Genomic DNA, 26,070 nt, shown 5'->3' with positions numbered 1-26,070 from the left:
TAGAAATCAGCATCTGCAGAGCAATGAGATACAAAACAAATTCACAGATCTAAGTACAAGCCTTTTTTCCTCCTGGCAAACTGTGAAATGAAACTTCATTTCCCCTATTCTAATTGGTAGTCACTGAAATTTCTATAGCGTAACACCTTGTTCACACCTTTACGCATTGTCAAGCTGACAGAAATTGAATTTCATTTGCAGCTTGTAACTCCCCTTTGCCGTAGAGCTGTTCGCTCCATTTCCCAAAGCCTTAAGATGGACACTGGATTTTTGCACTAATAGCCAGCAGCTAGCATACCAAGAATTAGCAACAAGATCACTGTTGGTTGACTTGCACCCAGATTTTAGACTTAGAATTAATGATTTTGTTAAATAGATTAATATTTAACATTTATCTGTTGAATGCTTCTGAGCTCTTTACTGCTAACAGTAAGGAGTTGTGGGCGATGCGGTGTTCTGATGCTCTAGGGGAGGAGGATAGATGATGTCATGTATAAGGAAATACAACAAACAAAGCTGTGAACAAGGCGTAATGACGATGTCTGATACCATCTGCTAAAAAGTTGCAAGAATCTGCGTCATCTGAGAAGGAGGTGCTGAGACACAGTGATGTTCGAGGACGAGCTCTGGCCTATCCGCCTAGTTCCTGTCACGAAGCTGACACTTCCTTCCAGCGATGTTGTTAGACTCAGCTGCACTAATTATAGCGCCACGTCCAACCGAGTCTGCAGTATTCTGCCTTTACCGCAAAATTGTGCTTAGGAGTTTATGTCCCAGAAGTGTTAAGGCTTTTTAAATCTCAATACCAGACATATTTTCTAAGTACTAATGAGCTATACCAATGAAGTTTAACAAGATGAATGACTAGATGAAAGAGCAGTATTAAAGGTTTACACGTCACAAATAAGCACAATCAAGTCAATTTCAAAATAAGTAGAGAAATGGTAAAAAGAATTGGCCTGGTATTGATGTTTTTTTGCCCAACTCATAGGATATGTTTAGCTTTTTTAGTCAGATAGGAAAGGTTCGCAAAGCACGTAATTATGGTTTGACGTCAGCTCATAGGCAATAAATCCTAGTCACTTTAGTTTAAATGATACACATTTCCCAGTTTTTATCTTGTTAAGACAGCTGCGGCTGCAGATATGTTGCATTATGCTAAAAAATATAGAATTCTACTCCCTTATTCATTTGTATTTTCTTGCTTCTTTCACTAAAAACCAAAATACAAAAAGGTACAACCCAACTATATATTTCAGTGCTCTGCGAACCTATCCTCCAAACACTGGCTCCTTGTCTTTCCTTTCATTGGGAGGCAGTAAGGATGAGGAGTTAGCATTAGCATTAGCTGCAGTTAATGAAGCCACAGAGTAGCCAAGGCGAGCAGGAGCGATGGCCCCAAGGTGGAAGCAAGGGAGGCAGCCAGGAGCCTGCCATCATTGACCAGCCTGAAGGAGATGACCTCCACCTTGAATCCATCTTCAGTGGCCATGCAGCGAAAGACACCTTCCTTCAGAGGCGTGTCAACCATTGGCCCCAGGACACAGAAGTCTCCAGAGAAGAGGCAGGGGTAGTTCTTGATGCAGTTGTCCTTTTCCCAGCGGTAGGTTGCATGGAAGGAGCGCACAGGGCAGGGAAGAAAGACAGAGGTGTTGGACTGAACCATCACTTCTCTTGGGGAAGTACGACGTAGCTTCAGAGCTGTAGTGACATAGAAATAAGGAGTTTTACACCTGAACGGTCTAACTGTAAATGTTGATTGTACTTCTCTCTGTGGACACAGAAATAACTCATTCCATTTTAAAGCTATTTTTTTTTCATATATATTTGTTGCTCTGAACACTCAACACTATTTTGTAGATGCCAGGCTTAATAACTTGGCAGCATGAGCACCTGCCTCAGGGCCCCAAATGTTCAGGGACCCAAAGTCCATGTAGTCCCCATATTCATTATGTGCCCTGTTGGTTATTTGATTAATTGCAAATTAGTTTGGGAATGTGTTCCATTAAAGCACAATATTAATTTGAATGAGGAGGCCCTAAGGCAGGTCCCACATTATTACCTGTTTGATACAACCCCTCTTTGCTAAACAGTCAATATGGAAACACAGATCATTTTTCTGCAAGGTCCCCCTGGTGGGTAAACCCAATATAAGATTTGCAAAGGGGAAAACGTCTTAGGTGATTACAGTTTTAGTTTCATGCCTAGCAGAAATAAACAGAAGAACTAGAAAGTGGTCCTGAGCTAAGGGACCACTGTGCACGAACAGAAATGCAGACAACAACATCCAGAAGTATGCATCTTCAACAGAAAATAAGAGGAGGATGTCCACATCAACCCTTTGAAGCCATACATGGTAAATAACAATCAGGAAATTAAATTTTTGTGCTTATAAGATGTTTAAACAAAAATAAATAACTGATAACCATTTTTCAATGTTAATTTCATTATTTTGATTGGGTATCATATTTAATACGTCAGGCATTTATATCAATCTGATTGACCACTTTTAAAAAAAAAAAAATATATGATTTCAGAACAAAAATAAATGTCAAACAAACATGTCTTTTTATGGAATTAGCCTCATATACACATGTCAAACACAACAGAGGGTTTGGCATGTGTATGTGAGAGACTAATTCTGAATAATGTCCCTAACAGCCCCAGAAATCTCATTTGATTTCTTCCCAAACAGGATTCTTTTTATGTTGCCTTGTGGTAGACTGTTTCAATCCTTGATCAGGCAAAGAGGGACTGATTTTTTTCTCTGAACTGGTAAATCTATATTTAATAGGTTATGGTAGTCCATTAATTGTGTTAGTGAAAACTGAGGAGGAGAAAAGATTATAATGACCTGTTGCACAGAAAAATCACCCAAAAATATCTAAAAAGATTAAAATTATATTTAGTAACCGTATGGAATTAAGTCAATTATCAACCTAATTTTACTATAACATATAGTGTATGAATTATAGGTTTCTAGATCATATGGTAGATTCTAATCATATGGTAGATATCCATATGATTAATTAGCAATTCATTTCCCTCCAAAAATCTTCAAAGCCAATCCTTGCAAGCAGCCATTTTGAAAATGGCTCACGGACGCCTGCTATTGACTGTGGAGCATGGCTAAACCCACCAGGGGACAGATGACAAGTACCAAATTGTACAGGTTTTTCAGGTAAGTCTTGATTAACTGGGTGGTGCAGAGGTCTCAGAAACTGATGTATCATACATGATACATCATACAGGTGACAGTATAGTGCTGCTTACTCTGTTTGACTAGCAGGTAAACAACACAGAACTGAGCTCTTGCCATAACCCCCATAACCCCAAAGAGATCGTAAGAAATATTTCGTTTTGAAATATTTTTCTCTTACAAAAATGTAGTTTTTAGTGGTTTTGATATCAATTACTGCTGTGAATACAAACAACAATTATTTTGCCATTTTGGTAATGTTGAAATATCAAGTTGTGAAGACCAATGTTTGATGATTACACAGTAACTGGTCAGTCAACTCTGAATGTAGTCAGCATCATGTAATAAATATCCATATATATTTCTAAGTGTAACAAAAGGGTAAACATGTGTAACCCTTTGTAAACTAGCACCTTAACTACACAAAACATGGCAGGCCTGTGAAGCTTTCAGATTCATATGCATACACCTCATAAAAGTAATCATCTTAAGGATCCTCAAGGACAAGAAATAGTCTATAATATAGTGGATTTCAGTTTCACTGAATGACAATCTGTCATTATCTTGCTTTACTCTAGAGTGAGGATGAGCATAGTAATAGGCTTCAGTGAGTTTTAGCCTTTGAGTGTTGAATAATGCTGAATCAGCTCAGCTGGACAGCCAAGCCATAGAGTTGTTGTCACAGTAGCCTGCTTGGTAGCTGCAACTCATTCATAGCTGCCAGCTAAAAATGAGAAGCTTGCTTTTGGTGAACACCAAAAACAGCAGTACTGGATTCTGAATGTTATCACTGTAAACACAACTCTGTGTGAAACTGGAACACATTGGCAGGGATAACAGTGATCAAGTCCAAGAACGCAGGGTTTAGAAGTGAAAAACCCATCACTGAGAATGGCTCGCTGTTTTTTTACTACGTGAAAAATAGAAAGCAATTGAAAATAAATATGACAAAGCCTACTATAAAACTTGGTGGTGTTTTGTGTAATTGCCTTCCTATTATTCCTTTGCTCCAAGATATCAGTTAAAAGATTAAAACACATTGCTTCTTCACATTTTTAAATCTCTATTTTCTGAGAAATCAGATCGAAACTTGTTACTGTGTCCATAGGCAAAACATGTGGCCTCAGTGACACAACTGGGAATAAATGCAGTGTTAAAGTCAGATCACTTGAGTAGATAGCCGTCCCTTCAGAGGCTTGTAGTTGTCACGATTAGACGAGCTTATAACTGGGTTTTAAGCTGTGAAACAGGCCAAGCCGTTAAAAAAAAAAAAAAGTCTCACCCTGTGGGTTTTTGGACTGTTCAATTATATGATAATCATCTTTGTACTGTAGCTGCTCAGAGAGGTTCATTTTTTGTTCAGTTTAATTAAGATCCAGAGAGAGTGGGAGAGAACAGATAAGGGCTCACCGGCTGCTTCCCCGCAAACTGAGGAGTTCGAATGGTCCAGATTCTGAATGAGTGTCCTGTTAAAAAATAATAGAGGACATATTAGAAGCATGAAATACTACCACAAATGATTTATGAGTCTCTGCATCAACCCGCTGTTAGTCACAAATTAAAACATGCAGAGACAAATCATTCGACAATGTTGAGACGGGAAAAAAGGAGAAAGGACTCAAAAACTTATTATAGCATGATTGATTTTCCTATATTTGAAATGGAAACGCAACCCTGGAATTTCTTAACCAAATTAAACACAGTCCACATATTAGTTATGGAGTTCTTTAGGGATTTTGGTGGTTGTCGTGTTATTCTTTGAACTGCAGTTACTTTGTAGCTAAAGCAAATTTCATCATCTAATATCATCTCATTACGTCTGACGGTACTGAGGCTGTGTTTTTAAAATTGCGTTGCCTCTTATCTCCTGCCGGCTCAAGTAAAAGCGGCCAATAGCTCTGCAGCAGTGACGTCATATCTAATCATACCCAGTTGTGACGTTGTATCCAGGCGGGATGGCGATGCACTTCCTCCTGGCCTTGTCCCAGGCGCAATACGGATCCCGGGCAAGGATGCACTCCCTGCATGTGTTGCCATAGCGACTACAGTCAGCCAGTGGCAGTCGCTGGACCTCCATCGCCGTACCAACATACAAGTGTCCCTGAGGAGGAAAATATGTGATATAGTATGTGCCTTTTGGACTCAATGACCACATGGATATTACTGAAATATATCAACCAATGTTTTGCAAGTCAGATGAAGACCATTCCTCTGCCAAAAAAGCTGAAAGCATATTTGATTTTTAGGGTAACGGACCATCACTTTTGTAGTTATTTCACTTCTTAGACCATTTTTTAAAATTACTTTTTAAGTGAAATGATCATCTGATCATCATCTATGGCTCTGAAAAAGCCTTAATGAAAACATGAATTATCTTATTTTATCTTTTTTTTTTTATCTCATTAACAAGTAATTCTTAACAAATTATACAAGAAACTGTGAAAAACACATTTTTCCCTTTTTCTCATCTGGTCACAGCTGCAGCTTAATGTCATTAATCTTCAGTACATGCACAAGGGGGTTTTGCAGCCTTCTCCAGCATTGTTCAAGCCCTGATGTATTATTTATGATGAAAATGCAGATGAAGCCACCCTCTACACGGTGCAACAGTATTACTCATACCTTTTGGGAGTCGATGGCCATGTTCAGAACGGGGCCCTCATTGTGGAAAAGGGAGTACTGAGATATGATGAAGGCCTCCTCGCTGGTGTGAAGGACTTTGAGAACTTTGCCTTGTTCTGTAGAAACAAATAAAGAGGAGACATTGTAAATGTAGGGGAGGGAGGGATCACAGGTCTGCAGTCTTACCTGAAAAAAGACACATTGTTGGAGTCATGTGTTAAATATTGTCTTTTCCAGTTTGGAGGGCTACTACTGTTGCAGTATTACTTTCGTTGTATTTCAGGACTGTCTTACATATTCTGTATGTCATGGTAGAATAGGCTTCATCTTTAATGACACTTGATGAACCGCTGCTAGTTTGCTAGGTGACTTCCTGCTTAATGCATCATGGCACAGCAGTCGGTACAACCCCTAATACCTATTACTATTAATGCCAGAACACATCAGTATTTTCAGGTGTTTCAAAACCATTCTTTAACTCATTCACTGCCCACAATGTCCTGTCATGTAATAATATTTGACTGTCAAATAAGATATAGAGACAACAATATGGACATAATTTCCTAGGAGGGAATACTAAGGAATACTTCTTGAACTTGTGCGTGTGCGTGTCTTTGGAAAAAAAATAAAAAATAAAAATTCAGTTGAGCATGAGCATGATGAAGTATGCCTCATGAAGTATGTTGAGTAGTTTGAGCACTGCTGTCACCTAGTGACGGGAGGCTTGTTTATCATTCAAGCATGAATAAAGACATTAATACATTAAATGGATCAGTCATTATTTTAGCTGTGAGCCATCACTTTGCTTCATACAATGAGCTGTTATAGACGGTTTACAGGATCTAGCATTTCTCAATATTATTTTATTTAACAATACTTTTTTTTGGTTCTGTCTGTTTCACTGGACACAAAGCCAATGAACACATTCTGCCCTGACTGCACAGTGTTCCTTTTTATTTCTTCCTTGCCAAATAAATTGACAGAATTAAAGGCTCCCTGCAGAAAATACTATCCAGCTTGTGTTGTCTTTTGTCACATCCTAGATAATTCTTCCTCCCCCACTGTGAAAATGTGATTACAGTGATACCTTTTTATCTCACATCCTCGTTTCCTGAATGCTCCCTCCTCTCTGAGGCACATTAGTAATTAGGCAGCCAGGTTCTTGCTGTCACTTGGACTTTTTTGTCTTCAAACTGCCTTGTCTTCTTCATAGATTTCAAATATTTTTTATTCTCTGTAGTCAAAGATAACATTTCCCGTTGTATGCAGTTTACTTTCTTGATGATTTCTATGACTCTTCAGTCCTGACTACACCTATTTTCAGCTCTTTCATCAGCAGTGTATCTGCACAAAGATAGCTGCAAGACACTCTGAAGGGGGAAAGGGTGACAACGCTGAACTCATGTGGCATCTGCAGATTGAATCTGTTTTTATATTTATCCAGAGAGGGTTTGCTGAGAGTGATGTTCTTTTGGAGTAAACTCCACAACCCTGTCACATCTGTGCAGCGACTTGTACTTATTGTCTAAAAGCTTTGATTATTGTACAGACAGCTAACACACAGTATAACACATTTTTGCAGCTGTGATTCAAACTCTCCTTATTCTACTAACAAGATCCCTTCTTGTTAAAGTACAATCGTTCGCTAGTCCAGTTTATATTTTACCCAGCCAGGTACCACCTCGGCCTGCCTCTGTAACCTTTAAGCTACTGGCACCTCAAGAGTCACAATGTGTGAAAAGAAAATAGCTTCTGAACTCAAACATAAAGTCAACTTGAAACAAGAGCAAGCCCCTAACATTCCTTCTAAGCTGCCTAAGGGGACCTTTCTGATGTATCACCTCCATGACTGAAATCGTCCAAGCAGCTTTACGTTCTCTGTTGGTCAGTCTGGCAGTGAGTTACAGGGAAAAAGGAAATCTTTTACTATAGCCTGTTGAGGTCTTTTCTGAATCAGAGACTAACAACCCCAGTTTCTCCACTGACTTATAAAGGCCAGCAGCATTTCATAAACCCTATGTTGCTTTTTCTGAAGCAACTCTTAAGGGCTCTGGCACAACATGCTCGTAATCAGTTATAGCTGGTCTGTTGAACTCCACTGACCAGCTGTTGATCCTTTGGATGGTTTGCATTTTTCTTTTCATAGACCCATCTTTGTCTAGATCCCAGCATACTAGGAATTAAGTTGTTATTGGACAAATCTTTATTGTGGTATTCATGCCCCGGACAGTAGTCAAGGAGCGTATGGACTGTACATACCACTCAGTAGACACCCATCCCAGGCCACCTTGCCGCAATGTTGGTTAATTGCATTTGCGCATCACATATGATCTGTACAGTGATCGAATGAAAATGTTTCCTGTTGACATATACAAATTCATCATGTGATAGCACTTTTATAGCAATGTGTGTCGATAGCTCCGATTAACATTTGGAAAACTGACTCTCGCTGCAAATTGTGGTTTTATGTTGACCTCTTCAGCTGCATTGTATGGGAATTTGATATACCTGGCTGACAGTCCTGATCAGTCAGCCAGCTCCCTCTGGAATGCCCCGGTTGCTAGGAACCCCAGTGTGGCCAGCACCTGTATGGATATAGGCAGCACATTGCCCCTCGCTGTGTCGCGCTCCAAGGCCGGCCACATCTCTGCGCACATTTCCAGGAGGATTGCCCTCGGGAACCTAAAGCAGCTGAGCTAGTTGTTATCATGTGCCAGTAAATCCTCTCTGTCTCTGAACACATGCTTTCTTCATATTCCACCATTTACAATTGTGCATGCTTTTATATCCACTCATAAAATTGCAGACACGTGGGTGTGTTAATTATTCATCAGTGTTAATAGTTCATGTGTCTCTGATGTGCACATCACTCAATCTGAGGACTAATTGTTTTTATGTTTATTTATTATAACAGTTTCCCAGCATCACCTCAAGTGTCATCAAAGGAACATCAGCTGTAGAAACGTGCGTACGCCAGCCATGAAGTTGGCGTGAGGCACCGCACGTTTCCACAGTCATTTCACTCTTCATACATCTGAACTTTGCTCTGAAAAAGAACGTATGCCACAGTTTTGTGCATATGCGCCCTTTGTATATGAGGGCCTTCAGAATTTTTTCATAATATTTTTATACTTGTGGATTTCAGAGCATTGCCACCTGACACAAGTAATCAGATTCAGTGAAGCTCTCCTTGAAGGCACAAAATTATTTTTACATTTGTTTTTTGTATACTAAACCAACAGATTTTAATGTGTAAAACTGGTGGAGTTCCCTTTTAAGACACTTCTGACCAAAAGTGACTCTGAAGGAAGACCCACCAGAAAATACTTAAAACACCAACCATTAAGAGAGATAGAAATTACTTATCACTGCAACCAAAATACTGCAAAATGGTCCATTCTTCTCCTGAGTGTAGCCTAAAACATTGAGTAATTAATTAGTCAAATGATCAAGGAACTAAAAACAACCATATTCATTTATTTTAGGAAACATTACATTTGGACTCTGGTCGAGCAACTGCTCTTTTGCAACTTGCAACATTTTGTTGGCTATGTTATGAAGATCACAGCTATTGAAGTATCTGGTTATTATATGCATACATTCTACTTATTTCTCCACCAGTGATCAAAAGGCAATCTACTTTGTCTGTTGAGGATTGTCAGCCTGCATCTTTTGCGGGAGTCCCAGAGAGGCCAGTTAGATGGATATAAAAGTCAGGCTACATTGTGCACTAATTAGCTAATCAGGGCCATGGCACTGCCCTGTCAGTTTCTTCTAGGTCATCATTTTAAAGTGACTTCCTTCAGCCTCCAAACACATCACTGCCAAGCAACTGTGACTGAAATAAACAAGATGTGTGCCTCTGTGGGTGCAGGAATGAGAAAGATGAGAGGAAGTTGGATTAACTATGTTTTCTGCCACCGACAAAATTCACTTTTGCATGGCACCAAAAGCTGAGTCACTCTACTTGAGTCGATAAGCGTTGAGATGAGAAGACAAACGGAGAGAAGATAAACATGGAAATATGGTTTATCATAACAGCTAAGATTACAGCTCTCACTTTCTTAAATTGTGCAGAAATATGACACACAACGGAGTGAAAAATATATCACAAATCTTGCAAAAAGTGTATGGTAACAAATCAACTGATGGTGGCGGTGGTGGTGGATGTAAATTTCATCTGAAAATGATCCACTGATGTTTTAATTAAAGACTGTGATAAAAAAATGGATATTTGCAGCTATAGTTCTGCTCAATCTGTCCCACTTTTTATTTGGTGATAGGAAAAAATAAAAGTAAAAACATTAACATTACAATTATTCTCTGTTAAAATAATGAGATGAATGTGTCCTGTCTAGTTTTTCTATAAATGGAAAATAAAAATAATTTTGTGCTTACCCCGTCATGTGCTTCCTTGGAGGCTAATATATTCTGCATTTCTCCCTTATAAAACACACCAATTATCTGACAGTCTTGAATCCAGTATTGTTTAAATTCTGTTTGCTAGCTTGCAATCTGCTCTGCATTTTTCTTTTCTTCCATCATTTTAAAACCAAACTGCAGACCATAAACTTGGAATAATTTTGTTTTCAGACACAGTCCTCTTTTTAATCTTATTTATACCTATACCTACTGTATACCAGCCTGATACTGGGGTGATATCACCCTTTTGAAAAAGCTCTTAATCTGAATTGCTTGCCATTAAAAGGATTTCTGTTTCACTAATATGGCTACTACTCTTCCTGGGGCTCATTAGTACACAGAGATATAAGTAGAAAAAAATCTGTCCATTTACACTTAATAATACTCATCAGTTAGATGCCCTGTTTAAATAGGGGTTTTAACATGAATTAAAAGGAACCCCAAATGTATGTGGAGGGAAACACTGCATAAAATTAGTTGGGGAGTAATTTAAGCAGGACATCTGCTGTGTGTATAGAGTAAATGTTGGTGTTTGGTCTGATTTTGAAAGAGTATTCTCACCAGACAAAATGCATTAGCCCAAACAGAAACATGCACCAGAGTCCCTTTACAGCCGGCTAATTCAATTAAGTTTATCTGGTCTTCAACTGGAGCACCCTTGTTGAGGATGAGCTCATCCCTTTCAATGGTAATTATTGTTCGAACAGTGATATTTGCTCTCTTGGCTACCATGCTAATATGAGCCACCGCTTGTTTAACAGCACAGTCTTTTTGTGAAAGATATTTATTGGAATTTCCATCACCAGGGAAGACTAATACCCCTGGCTGCCCAAAATGCATCTGCTTCGATTTCACTGTCACTGGTCTCGAGGTGGACCCTGGCTTGTCCGCCTCTGATTGGTTCAGACTGCTCTAATGCAGCGATCCATCAGGACGAGCTGTCTGTCTGCTTCACTCACTAAAGATTAAATTATTTCAAGATGAGAGCTTCTCTCCATTATTTGTACAGATACAAGAGCTCGTTGGGAATTAATTATGCAGATTGATGAGCTTGATCTGTTACAAGGTCTGAATATTTATAGCGTTGAAGTGAAGGTGATGCAATACTGAAAAACAGGAAACAGGAATGCTTTTAAACCTGAAAAGAGAAATCCTAGATTTCAACCCTTTAATCAAGAGTCAGTCGCTGTTCTTGAAGAAAAAAAAATGTAATAAAAAAAAACAAGAAGCATTCTGTCAGTGTGTAACAGCAGATCAGTACAACCTGTTCCCCTGGCCTTGGATACCAGTGTGACTCAAACTGCTCCAGTTTCTTTTTAGGCCACCACAGAGACCGTGGCTGTTCATAGCTCTCCATCCTTTCCCTCCTATTACTGACACAGATTGTAAAGCCCACAGCGAGAGACCATCAACTTGTCTTTTTTAATGCTATATTGTTTGCCATGTGTTAAAAATACAACCAGCCCAGAAAGGCCTGATGAATGACAAGCACATATCGACTGCAGCAGTGAGAAATTGCACTCTGAAAGATGACACTTTGCTCATCTTTTGGTGAACTTCAGAGTGGCGAGACACTCATACACGCATGAGCATATGACTTGTGATGGTTGCCATAGCAATCTCCCTGAGGCACAACACAATTTTTGAAGTAACTGCTGTGGGCAACAGCAGCGGCTCAGAATGGCTGCTTTAAACACACAGAAGGAGTGAAGGCCAGCAATTGTCTGACTAGATTTTCAGCAGAACAGATTTTGACTTTTTACACACCTTTTTACTTCCCGACTCTTGAATTATATATATATATATATATCATAGACTCCACAATGAACAGTTTGCGTTCATTTTTTTTCTTTTTTTTTGCAAATGAACAGCTTCAAGCTATTCTTGTTCAATAGAATCTCTGACTGACCTGCCCATCCATCCCCAGCCTGTCATATTTTTTCCCACCAGGTTCTGTACTGCTCTCTCAACCACTGACTGTATATACTAGGAAATAACTCAAATGCTTGTGTGGACCAGCTGCTTCTGCGGTGCCAGAGGCGGCTTCTCTTTCAGCTGCTCCAGCTATGCTGTATGCCGTAAACTGCACGTCAGCTTACAGCTGTCGTGAACCTTTTTTTCTTTTTTTTCTGAACGGGATGAACATCGTTATAATATACTCCAGATTGAGCGAAACTCACGTGTACGCTCACAGTTCACAAAAATATGAACGCGTTGAATGAACGTGTTCAACGAACGTTTTGCTTAGAGATCTAACACGTTTTCTGCAGCTCCAAAGAGCTTTGTAGTTACTCTTGACATCACAGTTTTGGCTCTGCAACTCATTCACTGTTTGGTTCAGTTGCAGCGACCAAACACTTTCCCCTCAACATCAAGCAGCTGTTTTCAGCTGTAGAGTGCTGATAAGCCAAGCAGGCAAAGTTTGTAACCAGAGGACTGAACTGAAATATCTAGAGGTTAAAGAGCTTTTTTTCCCTTGGCTTGTAGTTCCTTGTTTTTCCTTCTTTCTTCTCTTGTGTTTCTAGCATTTTTATATGTTCCTTGTGCCTCTGAGTGTTTCCTTGTCTAAGTCTCCCTTGGTATCTCTGTGTGTGAGTTCTATTGTCTTATCACGTCCTGTTTTCTTTTGGTACTTACCTACCTTCTTTGTCTCTAGTGGTTTTACTTCCTCCCTCTCTGTGTTTTTCCTCCAAATTTTGCACTTATCAGTCCAGCTCTTCTCCTTGTCAGTTGTCAAGTGCTCCTTGTGTAGTTACTCGCTCGTCGCATTTATTTATTTATTTATTCAAATGAAGCCCACTGTCATGAGTATTTGACTGACTTCCGTGGTTTTGTGTCCCTGAAGTATAACACTTGTGAAGAATATTTTTTTTTCCAATGTCAAATCAGATCCCAAAATACTACTAGAAAGAGCCTTTTGTTCATTAAAGCATTTGTGTTATGCACTCTCTTACCTGCTGGTGGCAATCTATATGTTCTCTACATGTCTCCAGTTTTCTGTGACTCATGGGGATGACAGAGCTGCAGTTATGTGATCAGTCTGCAGTTTGTGAAATTCCCATTGGTTTATTTGCTTTAGCAGTAGTTTCCTTTTTTTAGGTTATAGGAAGCACACAGGTCTGACAGCTGCAGCAGGGTTTGCCTAGGTCACTTGCTGTTTTGCTAAGATTGAGTGGTCTGTCATTTCCTTTTGACTTTCTGTTCTGTTCAAAGTTCACCCTTTATTCAGCCTACTGCTGAGTGTACACATTACTCTGTGAATGAATGGATGGGTCATATGCAGGAAGATAATTTCCCCACGAGGCATCAATAAAGGATTTATAATATTATATTATCATACAATTTAGCTGGATTACCTTTAGACATTCAGTATTCTAAAGTGCCCCAGTTCACTGCAGCTGGACTTTTTTGATTCTTGGGTTTCACAAGAAGAATCACTGTTCTACCGGCCACATGGAGAGTTCCAGGTTCTATTCAGGACTATCTGTGTTTGTTAAAGAAATCCAGTTGCCTTACTTAAGCACTGGAATCTTCACACATATTCAAAGCACAATAATATGGCATGGGTTTGTCTCTCAGCTTGTTTAGAGTCCTCTATTTTCTAACATCTGAAATAATTAATGCAACTTTAACAGGGACTCCAGTTCCAGTGGTTGATCTACATATGTTAGTATCTGCATACAGTTAGGTTTAGGCTAGTGTTAGTATTAAAATAAAGGTCAGAGTGAGTGGGCACCGACAGGCAGAGGTGGCCATATGAGGCGGCAGCTTGTGCTGAATGAAAAAACACATACAAGGAATGGGTTCGCTACTTTTAACCCATCCAAGTGAGCACCCAGGGAACTGTTTTCAAAGCTCAAAGCTGCTTATTTAACCACAAGTCAGTACAATCACCAGATTCAAATTTAGAAATATGATGTGTCACCAAAAGCATACTGCTACACAGGAAATAGATTTTAAAAACAAACACTGATGCATGCACACACACACCTGTTCCGAGGTACAGGACGCTGTAGTGCTCGTCGTTGACCGCCAGGACAATGTCCGCCACTGTATGTGTGATTTGGTCATCCGTGGTGAGGTCGAGAGCCGGACCAACAGGCCGAATCACGTCTTCAATTTCTGGGTGGTATCTGATTACCCCCAGGTTTTTGATGTTGTTTTGACTTTCAGCTGTCAAGGGGTTTTTGCGGACACACTGAGGAGAGAAAGGATGTAATTGATTCAGACCAGGATGCCCGCTTGAATAAACAAAACACCTTCGGACTATGAGCTTGAAATTGCTTCTCTTTTATCAGCTCGGGCCTTTCAAAAATAGCAATTCAGTCTTTTTGCAGACTCAGCACAGTGACAAAAAAATAGATAAATAAAATTCTTTCTTACCATCCCGGGGCGATTGCTGCCGAATGGACTACTGTAGCCCTTCAGTTTAGATGTGGAGAAAGCATGGTCAATATCTTCGATGGAGTATGCACAGATTACTGTTTTGCCCCTGAACAGAGGTGGAGAAAAGGATGATTATATTCACAATAAAGGCAAGACAAGCAGTTATAAGGGCAATCATCAGCTTGAAATTGTCAGCTAACTACTCATGCTATAGTCTCAACATTCATATGACATCCTAAGTAAGTGAAACTTCCTGTTTTAGGTCTGGTTCTTGTTCATGCTTTCTGATCTTGTCCTGTATGGAACGTCAGTCACTGAATTAGTTGTATTTTATCCTGTTTCTTCAGTCTCACCGTTAAGTCCACCTAAAAACTTGTTTTCAGTTTGTTCAGTATTAGTTTGTATGCTATTGTGTTTAACTGTGACCTGATAAAGGACTCCAACTGAAACAAGCTTTAAGCTTAGCCGTGGTTAAAATTAAAAATCCATTTTGTCAGTGCAGAGTGCGATTATCGTCAGTCCTTGCTACATTCCAGTGCATCTCTCTTTTGTTTGCACTGGACAAAGACGCACAACTTCATAACTCACTGTATGTGAAAAAGAACAATGTTTTACTTTAGCTGGTATGTGACTGGAATAAAAGACTTATTTGACTTATTTTGGAATTTAAATTATGCATCATTTATCTGATTATACATTTAGTAATACGCTTCTCTCTACTGAAGAAAATTACAAAGCATTCTGTTCTGTACTTGTATTAGGATGATAACTGATATCAGTGGATCATGATTTGCATACTTAGTGGAAACTATTTGAGATTTTGAATCCATCTGAAAACTGCTGTCACAGTAAAACATATGTAACATGACAAACTTTGTTTTAAAATCAGTGGGTGCACAAGTGTCTTTGTGCTATTTATCAGTTTGTTGTGAATATACCAAATTATTAAGTCGACTGACAGGCTTGAACCTTAGATAACCCTGGTTCCAGAGTTTTACCTTCAAGGGTTTTGTTTGTGTTCCAGCTCACCATGCGTTTGAAAAGAGGCCATACAGGACACCAGCCCTTTTGTCCTGAGCAGTCAGCACCACCGCCTGCTTCATGTTGTTGTACTGCTGCTGACTGTTTCCAGCACTGCACATCACCCGTGCCTTCATAAAGGTGGTCCAAGAGTCTGACAGCAGGGCTCTGATGCCCCCTTCATCAACCTGGATATGACATAGAAGAACTGTGACAACGAAGTCGCCAGACAGGTTTCCAAAATGATTATGAGTATTTCTTTGTGTCCACTTCCAAAATACCATCCCCTAGCCCAGGCCACGTATTTCCTCTTTCTGGTATTTTGGAAAAGAACTCTGTGATGTCATGGAATTTACCAGAAATACTGCACAACTTCTCAGAGCATTTAATACACAGACACTGGTTCAACATGTGTGTAACCTGGTTTAGCACAAAGACTGTAGGTAGGTGGGACAAAGCAAGTCTAGAGTCACTAAAGTCAGCAAAGTAGGGCATAAGAGAATGCAGTTTTACCAGCTACCACAATACACAGTAATGGAGATATTTAATGAAAGATACCTGGTGCATTTATTGTAACTTAGCACAAACACTTATAGCAAACAGTATATAGAGCTTGTTCTCTACAAGATACTCCAAAGCTGACTCATGTACATGTTATCGTATGTGTGGATATCAGCATGGCGTAGGAGTCATGTTGTGTGATATCTGCTGGCATTTTAGATTTTTTTTTATCATATCATGGCATGGAGTTTGTCCCATCCCTTGACATGCATGTCATCTCAACGCTGTTTAGTGATATTCAAAAGCTTAAAATTTATATCTATAACACATTGCAAAGTTTAACAAGATAAAGTCAGGTGTACTGCTTACTTCTTAATTTTGAAGAGGTTAGATGAGATGACATTCATCTGGTAAAACCAAATTAAGAAATTCCATGAATGCTTGAGACAGAGCCATCAGTAAAAATAAAATATAATTTGATTTGGACCCAAGTTTGACATTCATTTCAAGATTAATTCAGAGAATAAATCATGAATCACGAAGGACACCCCGGATGTCTTATCTTTGAAAGCTAATTAAGAAATGTCTGCTTTGACATTACTGATTGGAAGGTTTTGTGAAAGGCAACATGCTTACAAGTTTGTTCCCAGACCTGTGCAGCAGCACTTGTAAATCCTATATCCAGGTCAGATTCACCTTATAAAGTATAAAAAAAGGGAACTTGTAAGGAGTGGGGGCGGCACAGTGGCTTGGTGGTTAGCACTGATGCCTCACAGCAAGAACATTCCGGGTTCAAATCCATGGGCCGACAGGAAAATCTGCTTTGAGAATACTGTTCCCTCCAGTGCTTCTCAGATAACAAGCCATGGATTAACCCTGATATTAAAGCTCTGCTGAAGGAGAAGAAGAGAGCTTTCAGATCAGGGAATAAGGAGGAACTGAGGACTGTGCAGAAGGAGATGAGAAGGAAGATCAGGGAGGGAAAGGCCAGCTACAGGAGGAAGATGGAGAAGCAGCTGCAGCGACAGAACATCAGAGGGGGGTGTGGAGAAGCCTGGAAACCATTTCGGATCGGCAGTGGGTCAACGATCTAAACTACATTTCAATATGTTTGAGCAAGCACCCACTCTTCCCCCCATGCAGCCGCTCACTCACTTGCTGACACCTGGCTCACATACAACCACTTCACACCAGGATGGACCCACTCATCCCCCACCCCGTGCTTCACAGGAGACCAGGTGAGAAAAGAGCTCAGGAAGATAAAAGCAAGGAGAGTAGCTGGAAATATTCAGAAGGTCTTTCCTTCCTGCTGCTGTTAGGCTCCACAACGAACATGCTTAATATGCAATATTATCACTCCTCAAGGTTCCACACTTTTACTACTTACCATGTACTGTGTACAACTTCATACCCCAGTTACACCTGGTCCATCTGTGCAATATGTTCATTATATTTTATTTTATTGTTTATCTTTTATACCCTACACTTTTTACTCTTGATATTTTTTCTGCCCTTTTGTATGCTGTTGTACACTGCAATTTTCCCATTGCAGGACAAATAAAGGTTTTTCTTAATTCTTGATTATTTGGCTATCACTTTTGAGGAGCTGTTCTGCCATCCATCTTAATTTACAGTCTATGCTCCAAACACGCAAGATGGCACTGCCCGTATCCCTGGAATCCTAGCGTCAGTTTGGCCATTGGGACGAAGTGGAGACCCATTTTTTCTACACCCTATGCTTCGAACTAATTAAAAAAACTGGACTTTTAAAAAATTACAGGCAATGTAAGTGTGATTTTTGTCTTACCGTGCATACTCGGCCTATACGGGCCCTGTATGGCTCCTCATCCACTCTGGCGGTCTTGTTGATCTCACTGAAGAAGAAGTAGATCTCCTCCTTGAACTTTTCCGAAGATGGGATTATGGCTGCACCGGCAAACTGCGGATCTGACAATGAGAGTTACATGAGTCAAGATATCCAAGACATCTCTTGCAGTAAGTGTAGCTTTATTTCATGATTGTAAATTAGTTTTGGTTTAAAGTAGGACTGACAATATTAAAATGATACTGCGTAAATCAACATGAGGATAAATGGCTCATCAAAATGGATGGGTTTCTGACAGCGAATACACCTACATGTTTTCCCCATGGGAATGATAGTAGATGATTTACAGAGAGTACCACCCACCATCTCCATATGCATTAGTCTAAACCTGTATGGTGTCTGCGTGACTATCCTACTCCTACTCACTTAGCAGCCAAATGTTCTCTGTCTTCAGGAGTTTCTGGGAGCCAAACGTACGCCGGATCGTGCCAGCGTGACCTTCCACCGACGACATAGCAGAATACAGACTCCCGTCTGAGATGGCACAGAAAAAAGCATAAGAGAGGGTGAATGGAGGGTGAAAAAAAGAGAGGGCACACAGTAAATTTGATGGATCAGTGCAAGTTTCAGAGGGAGAGAGATTGGAGCAACACAGAAGGGGATTGACTGAGGCCAGAGGAGAGGAAGATACTGAGAAGAGAATACTAAACACAGAGTGTGAAAGCAAAAAGAGAACAAATACAGAATAAAAAAAGGGGGAGGGGGGGTAAAGCAAAAGCAAAGAAGACATCAAGGCAGGAAAGCTTTCTGCACAGTTGAGCAACTACCAGTCAACATATTCCTCCAAAACCACTTAGAGTTCTGTCTCCATAGCAATGCAGAGGGGGAAGCATTTGAAATCGCGGCAGTAACATCTTAATTAGGACTGATTGTTATTTGAATGCCGCTCAGCTCAAGCGAAGTGCTGCCTCTTTGCTTCCACAATCGATGGAAGAGCATCCTGCAGCGCAAACTCACCTCTTACTGATGAGAGTGTCTCTTAAAACAATCCATCTGCGTTAGATGGTTTAGCAAACAGACTGTTTGTGTGTGCCTGTCATCAAGCACTAAAACTACTGAAAGGTCACTTTAATTAGAAGCATCCCAGTTTCGTTAATGTGATGCACTGCTAAATGATCACGCCATTAAGAGTTCCATTCCCCATGGAGTGGAGCAAGGCATTAAATGTGACAATCTTGTGAAACTGATAGACACAAACACAATGATACAACAGCGGTAGACAGATATATGTCTCTTGATTGTTTGGCACTCAGGGTGGTGTGATGCCTTCATTTTGTTCTTCACTTGACAAATTTCATATATGATCTGCCAAAGTGCATCTGTGTACTTGCTTAATTTATTTTTTCCGTTTTTTTTCTTCCACTTTATGGGGGTTGGACGTGTTTTTAACTTCTGCCTTCTTGCCTTCAAATGGACCTTGAAAACCTATGGTTGCAACATGAGAAGAGGTGTTCACAAAATATTTTTGATTCAAATGGGTACATCAACCCTAATGCGCGGTTTATACCTCCGCATCAATTTGATTCCGTAGTTAAAGTGACAGCCCATGTCCTACGCAGACCGTAACGGCCAAGCCTGACGTGCACCTCCCCAGAAATGTTAGTATTTCCGGCTGCTTCTACATCTCCACAATTTTTTGAATTGATTGTTTTGGATCAATAACGATGGAACACATCAAAGAAAGGTTAACTGAGGAGGTTTGTAGGATTCATCTTTGGTGAAAGTTGCAAAAAAGTTTCAGACGCCAGTGCTGAAAGTGAAGCAGGAAGTAGAAAGTGAAGAAGGTAGTAGAAACAAAAATTAACCCAACGGGCAAAAAAAGACAGTGCGGACTAGTGTTTGGGTAGCGTTTTTACAGAGTGAGCCAGACTGACGAGTGCACAAGTATAAATGGCTGGCACCCGCGTATGCAACGTGCGTAGGTTAGCGAGAACAGCACTGCCATTTAGCAAGCCAACAACATTGCAACTTAATGTAGAAGATACAACGGCACAACTTTGGTGAAAAACAAAAAAAAATAATATTTTACTCAGAGATATAAAATTACAAAGGAATCTCTATACAACTGAATCACAAAATATTAACTTACCATTAACCTCCGTCATTATAGAAAACGTCAGTGAACACGTCATAACTTGTGAACTTGGACATAAAATAACTTTTTCCAGTCACAAGATTGTGAATACCAGAGCGGGGAGCCCTTCTCATGAACATAGTTATCACCCATTTAAAAGAAACATAAGGGTAGGAAATCTTACACCACACTATACAGATACAAAAGCCCTTGGGGACCAATTTGGGATTTAACACTAAACTCAGTTTTCCAGTTCCCTAAGCAGCTAAATGCTGTGGGTAATGCCATACTCTTATATATATAAACAAGAACATTGTTAAACACGTGAGGCTTTGCATGACTTGAATAGAAGGTGGTAATAAGAGACAGATCACCCCTGGGAGCCCAGGACTCACAAGTGCCGCTCCGCTGCTCCTGACTCAAATGAGCAAAGTTAATATAAAGAGCTTAAGGTAGCTTTGTTCCAAAATAAGATGCGTCACAGAGCAACCACTTTCAAAAACTGAGGTAAGACTTATGAAATGTTGAGACTCTTCTTACAAAATTGAACGACTCCAAGTGAGACTTCAGTCAGAAAAACAATTTCTTGCTTAACCCATCCATCGACCCGTACAATCCTTTTAGAGTTGTTACATTGCTCCTGAAAGACATCTCGTTTCAAGAGTGGGAAAATTAGCATTCACTCCCCGTAGTCAAGACAACTCAACCAAGAGTGTACTAAGAGGCTGAATGTCAACCAAAACTGTGTGACATGATTTTCAGGAATGTCGACGTACTCTTATACACAGAAACATCATAACTTTTACCAAAACTTTGCAAATGTTACCAATGTTTTGTTCATCTTTCATAAAACCGTACGTTTGATAAAATACAGCTATTTTTATGACTAACATGCATCAAATTAATCTTATGTCATGGCTCCCTTGTTGCCTTTCCTTTGCTCTTCATTGTCACACATATACCGGAAAGAGCTATTTACAAGTTAAACTGGAGCAAAACAACAAGATCTGAAACACAACTTCCTGAAATGTGACCACTATGAACTGTGAACAGATCTGCTGTCTTGCTGTCATTTTTTTAGCGGATACAGGTGTGTAACCTTCACAGTGCATTGCTTTTGTTCACTGAGGTAGCAATACATGCTGATTACTGTGCTGTTGTGTCATGGGTAATGGCTATCTTTCAGCACTGCACACTCATATTACAGAGGGAATGTTATTTTCACTTTCTGGTGTGACTGAGTGGAAGCAAATCCTTTTAGTTCTACACTTTCTTCAGTTCATATGATCCAATGAAAACAGGCTTTGAACGACACAGTCCTTCACTGTAACCCACACAGGTGCCAATTAACCCCACTAAAAGCACCTGTATGCTGCCTGCAGCTTAAGTTCATCAAGTTCACTGTTAACAATAAATCCTCTTGGTCAAGGGTGTCTCGTAGTAGTTTCTTTGATAATGAATTCCAGTGAAGGTGTATTTGTAAGGCTTAGTTCCTTTCTCTCCCAGCTAAACATACACTTCAGCACGTAGACTTATTACCTGCAGGCAAGCTGATGGACCCGTGGGAAGGGTAGGGCGGTGAGATGTCAGAGGCTGAGGCTATCTGCCCACCCTGGACATCAGTCAGCACCGTGTCATTTACCTGCACGGAGAAGGGAGTTAGACATTGGAGCCGGGTGGAAGTCTGAAGCATTTAAACCTTATTCTTCCCAACAATGTGTGTTATGCTCAGCACTTACTGCTATCACACAGAGCATATCAATTTAACCCACTTGAGAAGATTTTCAATGATAAGCATAAATGTCCTCTGTGGCAATAAATAACTCACAGACTCAGAAATAACAGAGCAAATAAATAAATGCTAATTGCATCCCATCTTTATTCAGGCTCTTAAGTGAATCACTCACAACAGCAAAATGTAAGACCTACATACTTAAAGGTACTCATCTGAAGAAATTCTTACCAGCATCCAGCACCTGGGGCTTCCAGCATTTGTCCCACATACTATGAATGTGTCATTAACTTTCTGAATGACGGTGATGAAATTATCACACTCCAGCTGTTGGACAAAAGGAAGAGTAAGGTGAAAAAAAACCCCCGAAAAAACAGGGACAAAAGCAGAAAATTATGCACAAATACACAGATTGGAAGAGGGATTAAAGATTAAAAGAGACGGGGTGGGGGGAACAGGAGTGCATGTGAAAAGTGATTAGAGAGGATGAGACAGCACAGAGGGAGAAAGACAAAAAGAAGCCAACCAAGGGACTGACAAAAAACAAACTGAGGAAAAGAGAAAGGTGGAACAGAGACAGAGAAAAAAAAGCAAGAGCACTACACAGAAAAAAGATTACGGGAGAAAAAGCGGACTGCTCAGAGAAAGACATTTAAGAAAAAACTGGATCCCGTCCATGCTCTGAGCATCGTTGGCAGACAACACACAGGAGGATTAGACCTGCAGTAAAGCACCACAGTACTCAGTATGCATCACTTATTCATTATGCAGAAAATGGACTGCTATCCTCAAGACGTTACTGGATGGAGAATAAAATGTATACTGAGCACAAGTTATCTTTATTTTCTGCTTTGCTCACATCGAATCAGGTTGGCTGTCTTTAACAGAAATGTGTAGAAATGTGTCGTAAAGTGTCAAATCACAAATCCAGATGGTTCTCTGAAGACAGTGGAAGTGTGTTACCAAATCCTAAAACCAGGGCCAGAGCTCGTGTGAGTGTGGGTGGATATGTAGGAGGATTGGTAGGCGTGTGGGTGGGCTGAGAATTGTGCAAGTGTGTATGTAAGTTTCTGTTCTTGGGAGAAGTAGTTTGTGTTTCGGCGGCGATTTTAGATCGTCCTCGCTAACACGTGGGACTGGAGTTAGAGTGAGGGAGTTTAAATTGGGAGGGTTATTAGGCTTATTTGTCAAGACTGCCATAACTTATCTGGCAAAATAACAGATACGTTTGTGTTGTTTTGTGAGCAGAAGCTGGTAAGTTTTGTATTTTATGTGGCAGCATTGTTTTTCAAGATTCTCCAATCGGGGCCATTCTTCATTCATTCAAGGCCTGCCTTGTATTCACCTCACAATTTGTTTCTAAATCCAGCTTTCAGTGGTAATCCAGTAAATTGCATTTGCGTCCAATGCAAAGACTTACAACAACATTTATTTTAATTAATTCTAACCACAATCTTTCTCTTTTTAGTTGTTTTATCCTAACCTTAACCTTGCTGCCAGGCACACAGATTGTAAAGGCATTTGCAATTTGATGTTGGATTTTAATAAAGTTGTCAGACTGGAGACAACTCAAACAAATAAAAAAAAAATGAATATAATGAAAATAAAAGCTGCGGGCTCCTATAATCTCATTTAAGAGGCTTCACTTCACAATTTGCAATCCCCAAACCTGAGCCATGATTACGAGTCATAAGGGAATTGGCAAAACTCCTTACATTAGACAACTGTTTGTATGGCCTGAGCTGTACTCCTCAGGATTTAATAAACAAATCTGTCAGCATCAATGATGTAGTCCTTCCAGAAACATTCTCTGTAGCTGATCACAACCTGACTGGCCCTTAGGGAGAACTGATTGAGTCATTTAGAATGTAGGGTTAAGATAAGAATGACTTTCTTCTTACGTTCCAGATGGACTGATTTCATCATGAGTGTAGTTGCTTGTTATTCTCAGCTTTGGAGACTATGTAAACTCCAGATGAGCTCATCCTGAAGTGGGCTGACTAAAAACCACTCAGTATGTCCGTAACACTAAAAGTGCTACCCACTGTTAACCTCTAATCTCCACCTCACTTCACGGGTAATGCTTACCCCTGCAGGCTGTGTCTGTATATTACTGAACAATGTCCTGTCTTTCATTCCCCTTCACAGGACCATTGATTTTGCTGAATCACTCAGGACATTTTCATTTCCCACCATCTGTCACTGCCAGACTATCTGGAAGCTCTAGCTGTTTGTGCAGGAAAGACACTGCTTTCGTTCATGTCACATCTCTTTACTAATGCTTTTTTGAGACACAGTTGTGGTAGGTTCAACATATAGACATCGGTAGCAGTACAGAAATGGTAGAAATCAAGGCCCATCCAAACTGAAAGCTCACTGTGAAGGTTATCACTACAGGACTTTTCAGTATATGTTATAAGGCTCTCTTTCTCACATCAGTTCTGTTCATGAACCACAGAACCAATTGCCCTTTAGCAAACCAACATATTTCAAACCACAGCACAACTTCAACCTTGCAGTCCAGTAGCTGGCTAAACCTTTCCTTAAGCCTGTGGTCGCAAACTCTTCCACAGGTTTCACATACAATTTGTATTTAGAAGTCTTCGAGATTCTGGTGATAGGTGTCTTGATTGACATAAAAATGGGAGTTTCATTGGATGCCCAGAAAAGATGTTTCCTCCATTTTACTTTTATTTACGTTTATTTTCACTAATTACTACACTAAAAGTCATTACACCATGAACACTGTGCACATGAACGAACTTCCATGTGAACGTGTTGGTCAAAAATCTTCACGACCAGTATAATCAGAAAGAATGAGCACAGCCTGTGTCAGTGATCATACAGACACTTAACTACTGCTTTTACAGACTCGAAATCTTTCCCTAAAGAGTTCTAGGTGCTGTATTTTAAGATTTAAGTTGTTCACTGGGAGCATTATTAGCTGAAGTTTTGCAGTTTTCCCCAGACTTCCTTGTTTTTAATCCCATGGCATTAAATTTAAGACATTCATTCTGGCAAACATCTTGCTTTCTCCTCACACTCATCAACTACATAACAACTACTACATTTAATAATATGGAATGTTGGGCGGCACTGTGGGGAGGTGGTTAGCACTCAGGCCCGGAGTGGCTAATTGGGAGGACCGGGACAATTCCCGGTGGGCCGGTCTGACTTTCGGGCTGTGAGGGCCGGTGTTCAATTATTATTTTTATTTATTTATTTATTTTGGGCCGGAGTTCGGGTATCACGTGTATGCTGTTACCGCTGTCGCTGGGCCGTCTCAGACGCAGCCTGACGTAACACGTCCGTGCACACCCCACACACTGTCAGTGGTGTCTGGAGCCTGGCTCCAGCCCCAGAAGTGCAAGGGTGTTTGCAAAATGGAAAATAAAAATAGCAAAGGTGGCGCAGAAAAAGCAAGAATTAAAAAGAGAAAAGCACTGGAGACAGATGCAGCCAAATGTGCAAAAATCGGCAGCTTTTTCAATAAAACGTGCTCGTGGTCTGAAACGACCAATGAAGATGATGAAACGGGTAAGACAAGATGTTGAACAAAATGCAACTTTACCTGCACTGTTCAAGTTAATTAATTAGCCTATCAAGTCAATGAATTGCGTGGCGTTGTAACATATAGCCTGTCTAACCTAACGTTATATAATTTAAATAATAGTATGATGCGACGCCACATAACTGGCCACATAACTGGCCACAAACTTTGTCTTGTAGCCCCTCAGATGCAAGATGCATCTCCAAGCACCAGACATGAGCCCACAGGTCCAGAGTGTGCAGGTAGGATTGCTCATTAAGTGAATATTATTAGAATTAATATAATGAAGAGTATGGTGTAGACCTGCTCTGTATGATAAATGCCCTGAGATAATTGATGATGATAGATGATTCAGCACTACAGTAATGAAAATGACTTGAATTTTTGACTTGAAAAAGGGGAGATTTGTGTTGAGATTTATGACCATTTTTATGATTTAGTGTCAGAGGCAGAGCACTCATGTTGAAATAAATCCACATTGTGAAGCAACCATTACTTCCACTGAATTGGAATTATTTTAGAAAACATACACAGAATTACAAGGCTTTAGAGAACAGTGCGCTATTGTAGCCTTAACATGTAAAGTTATAATTACATTATTTTAATATAGGTCGTGATCTAAAGTGGGCTGGTCTGAGGCATGAAACTCCAGGGCTGAAAATGAGTCCCACTCCGGCCC

At 40.1% G+C, this 26,070-nt stretch overlaps 1 protein-coding gene across 1 annotated transcript in view; it reads right to left on the bottom strand.

Moving 5' to 3' along the window:
• Positions 1-1,354: 1,354 nt before the first annotated feature.
• LOC311496464 (semaphorin-7A) overlaps positions 1,355-26,070 on the bottom strand; it is a gene marked incomplete at its 3' end in the record, with an annotated part of 39,078 nt that continues 14,362 nt past the window's right edge. Inside the window, exons 4-14 of the mRNA XM_084556338.1 lie at positions 22,073-22,168; positions 21,649-21,751; positions 18,402-18,509; positions 17,958-18,097; positions 15,659-15,837; positions 14,627-14,735; positions 14,234-14,441; positions 5,822-5,937; positions 5,128-5,300; positions 4,610-4,665; positions 1,355-1,701 (exon numbers count right to left, since the gene is read on the bottom strand). Coding sequence (XP_084412464.1) covers positions 1,355-1,701; positions 4,610-4,665; positions 5,128-5,300; positions 5,822-5,937; positions 14,234-14,441; positions 14,627-14,735; positions 15,659-15,837; positions 17,958-18,097; positions 18,402-18,509; positions 21,649-21,751; positions 22,073-22,168 — 1,635 coding nt within the window. The remainder of the gene's footprint in view (positions 1,702-4,609; positions 4,666-5,127; positions 5,301-5,821; positions 5,938-14,233; positions 14,442-14,626; positions 14,736-15,658; positions 15,838-17,957; positions 18,098-18,401; positions 18,510-21,648; positions 21,752-22,072; positions 22,169-26,070) is intronic.

Source organism: Chelon labrosus (genome assembly GCF_963514085.1).
Source record: "Chelon labrosus genome assembly, chromosome: 12".
NCBI lineage: Eukaryota > Metazoa > Chordata > Actinopteri > Mugiliformes > Mugilidae > Chelon > Chelon labrosus.
Note: the sequence above shows the minus strand (reverse complement) of the source record. Positions and strands in the feature narration are given on the sequence as shown.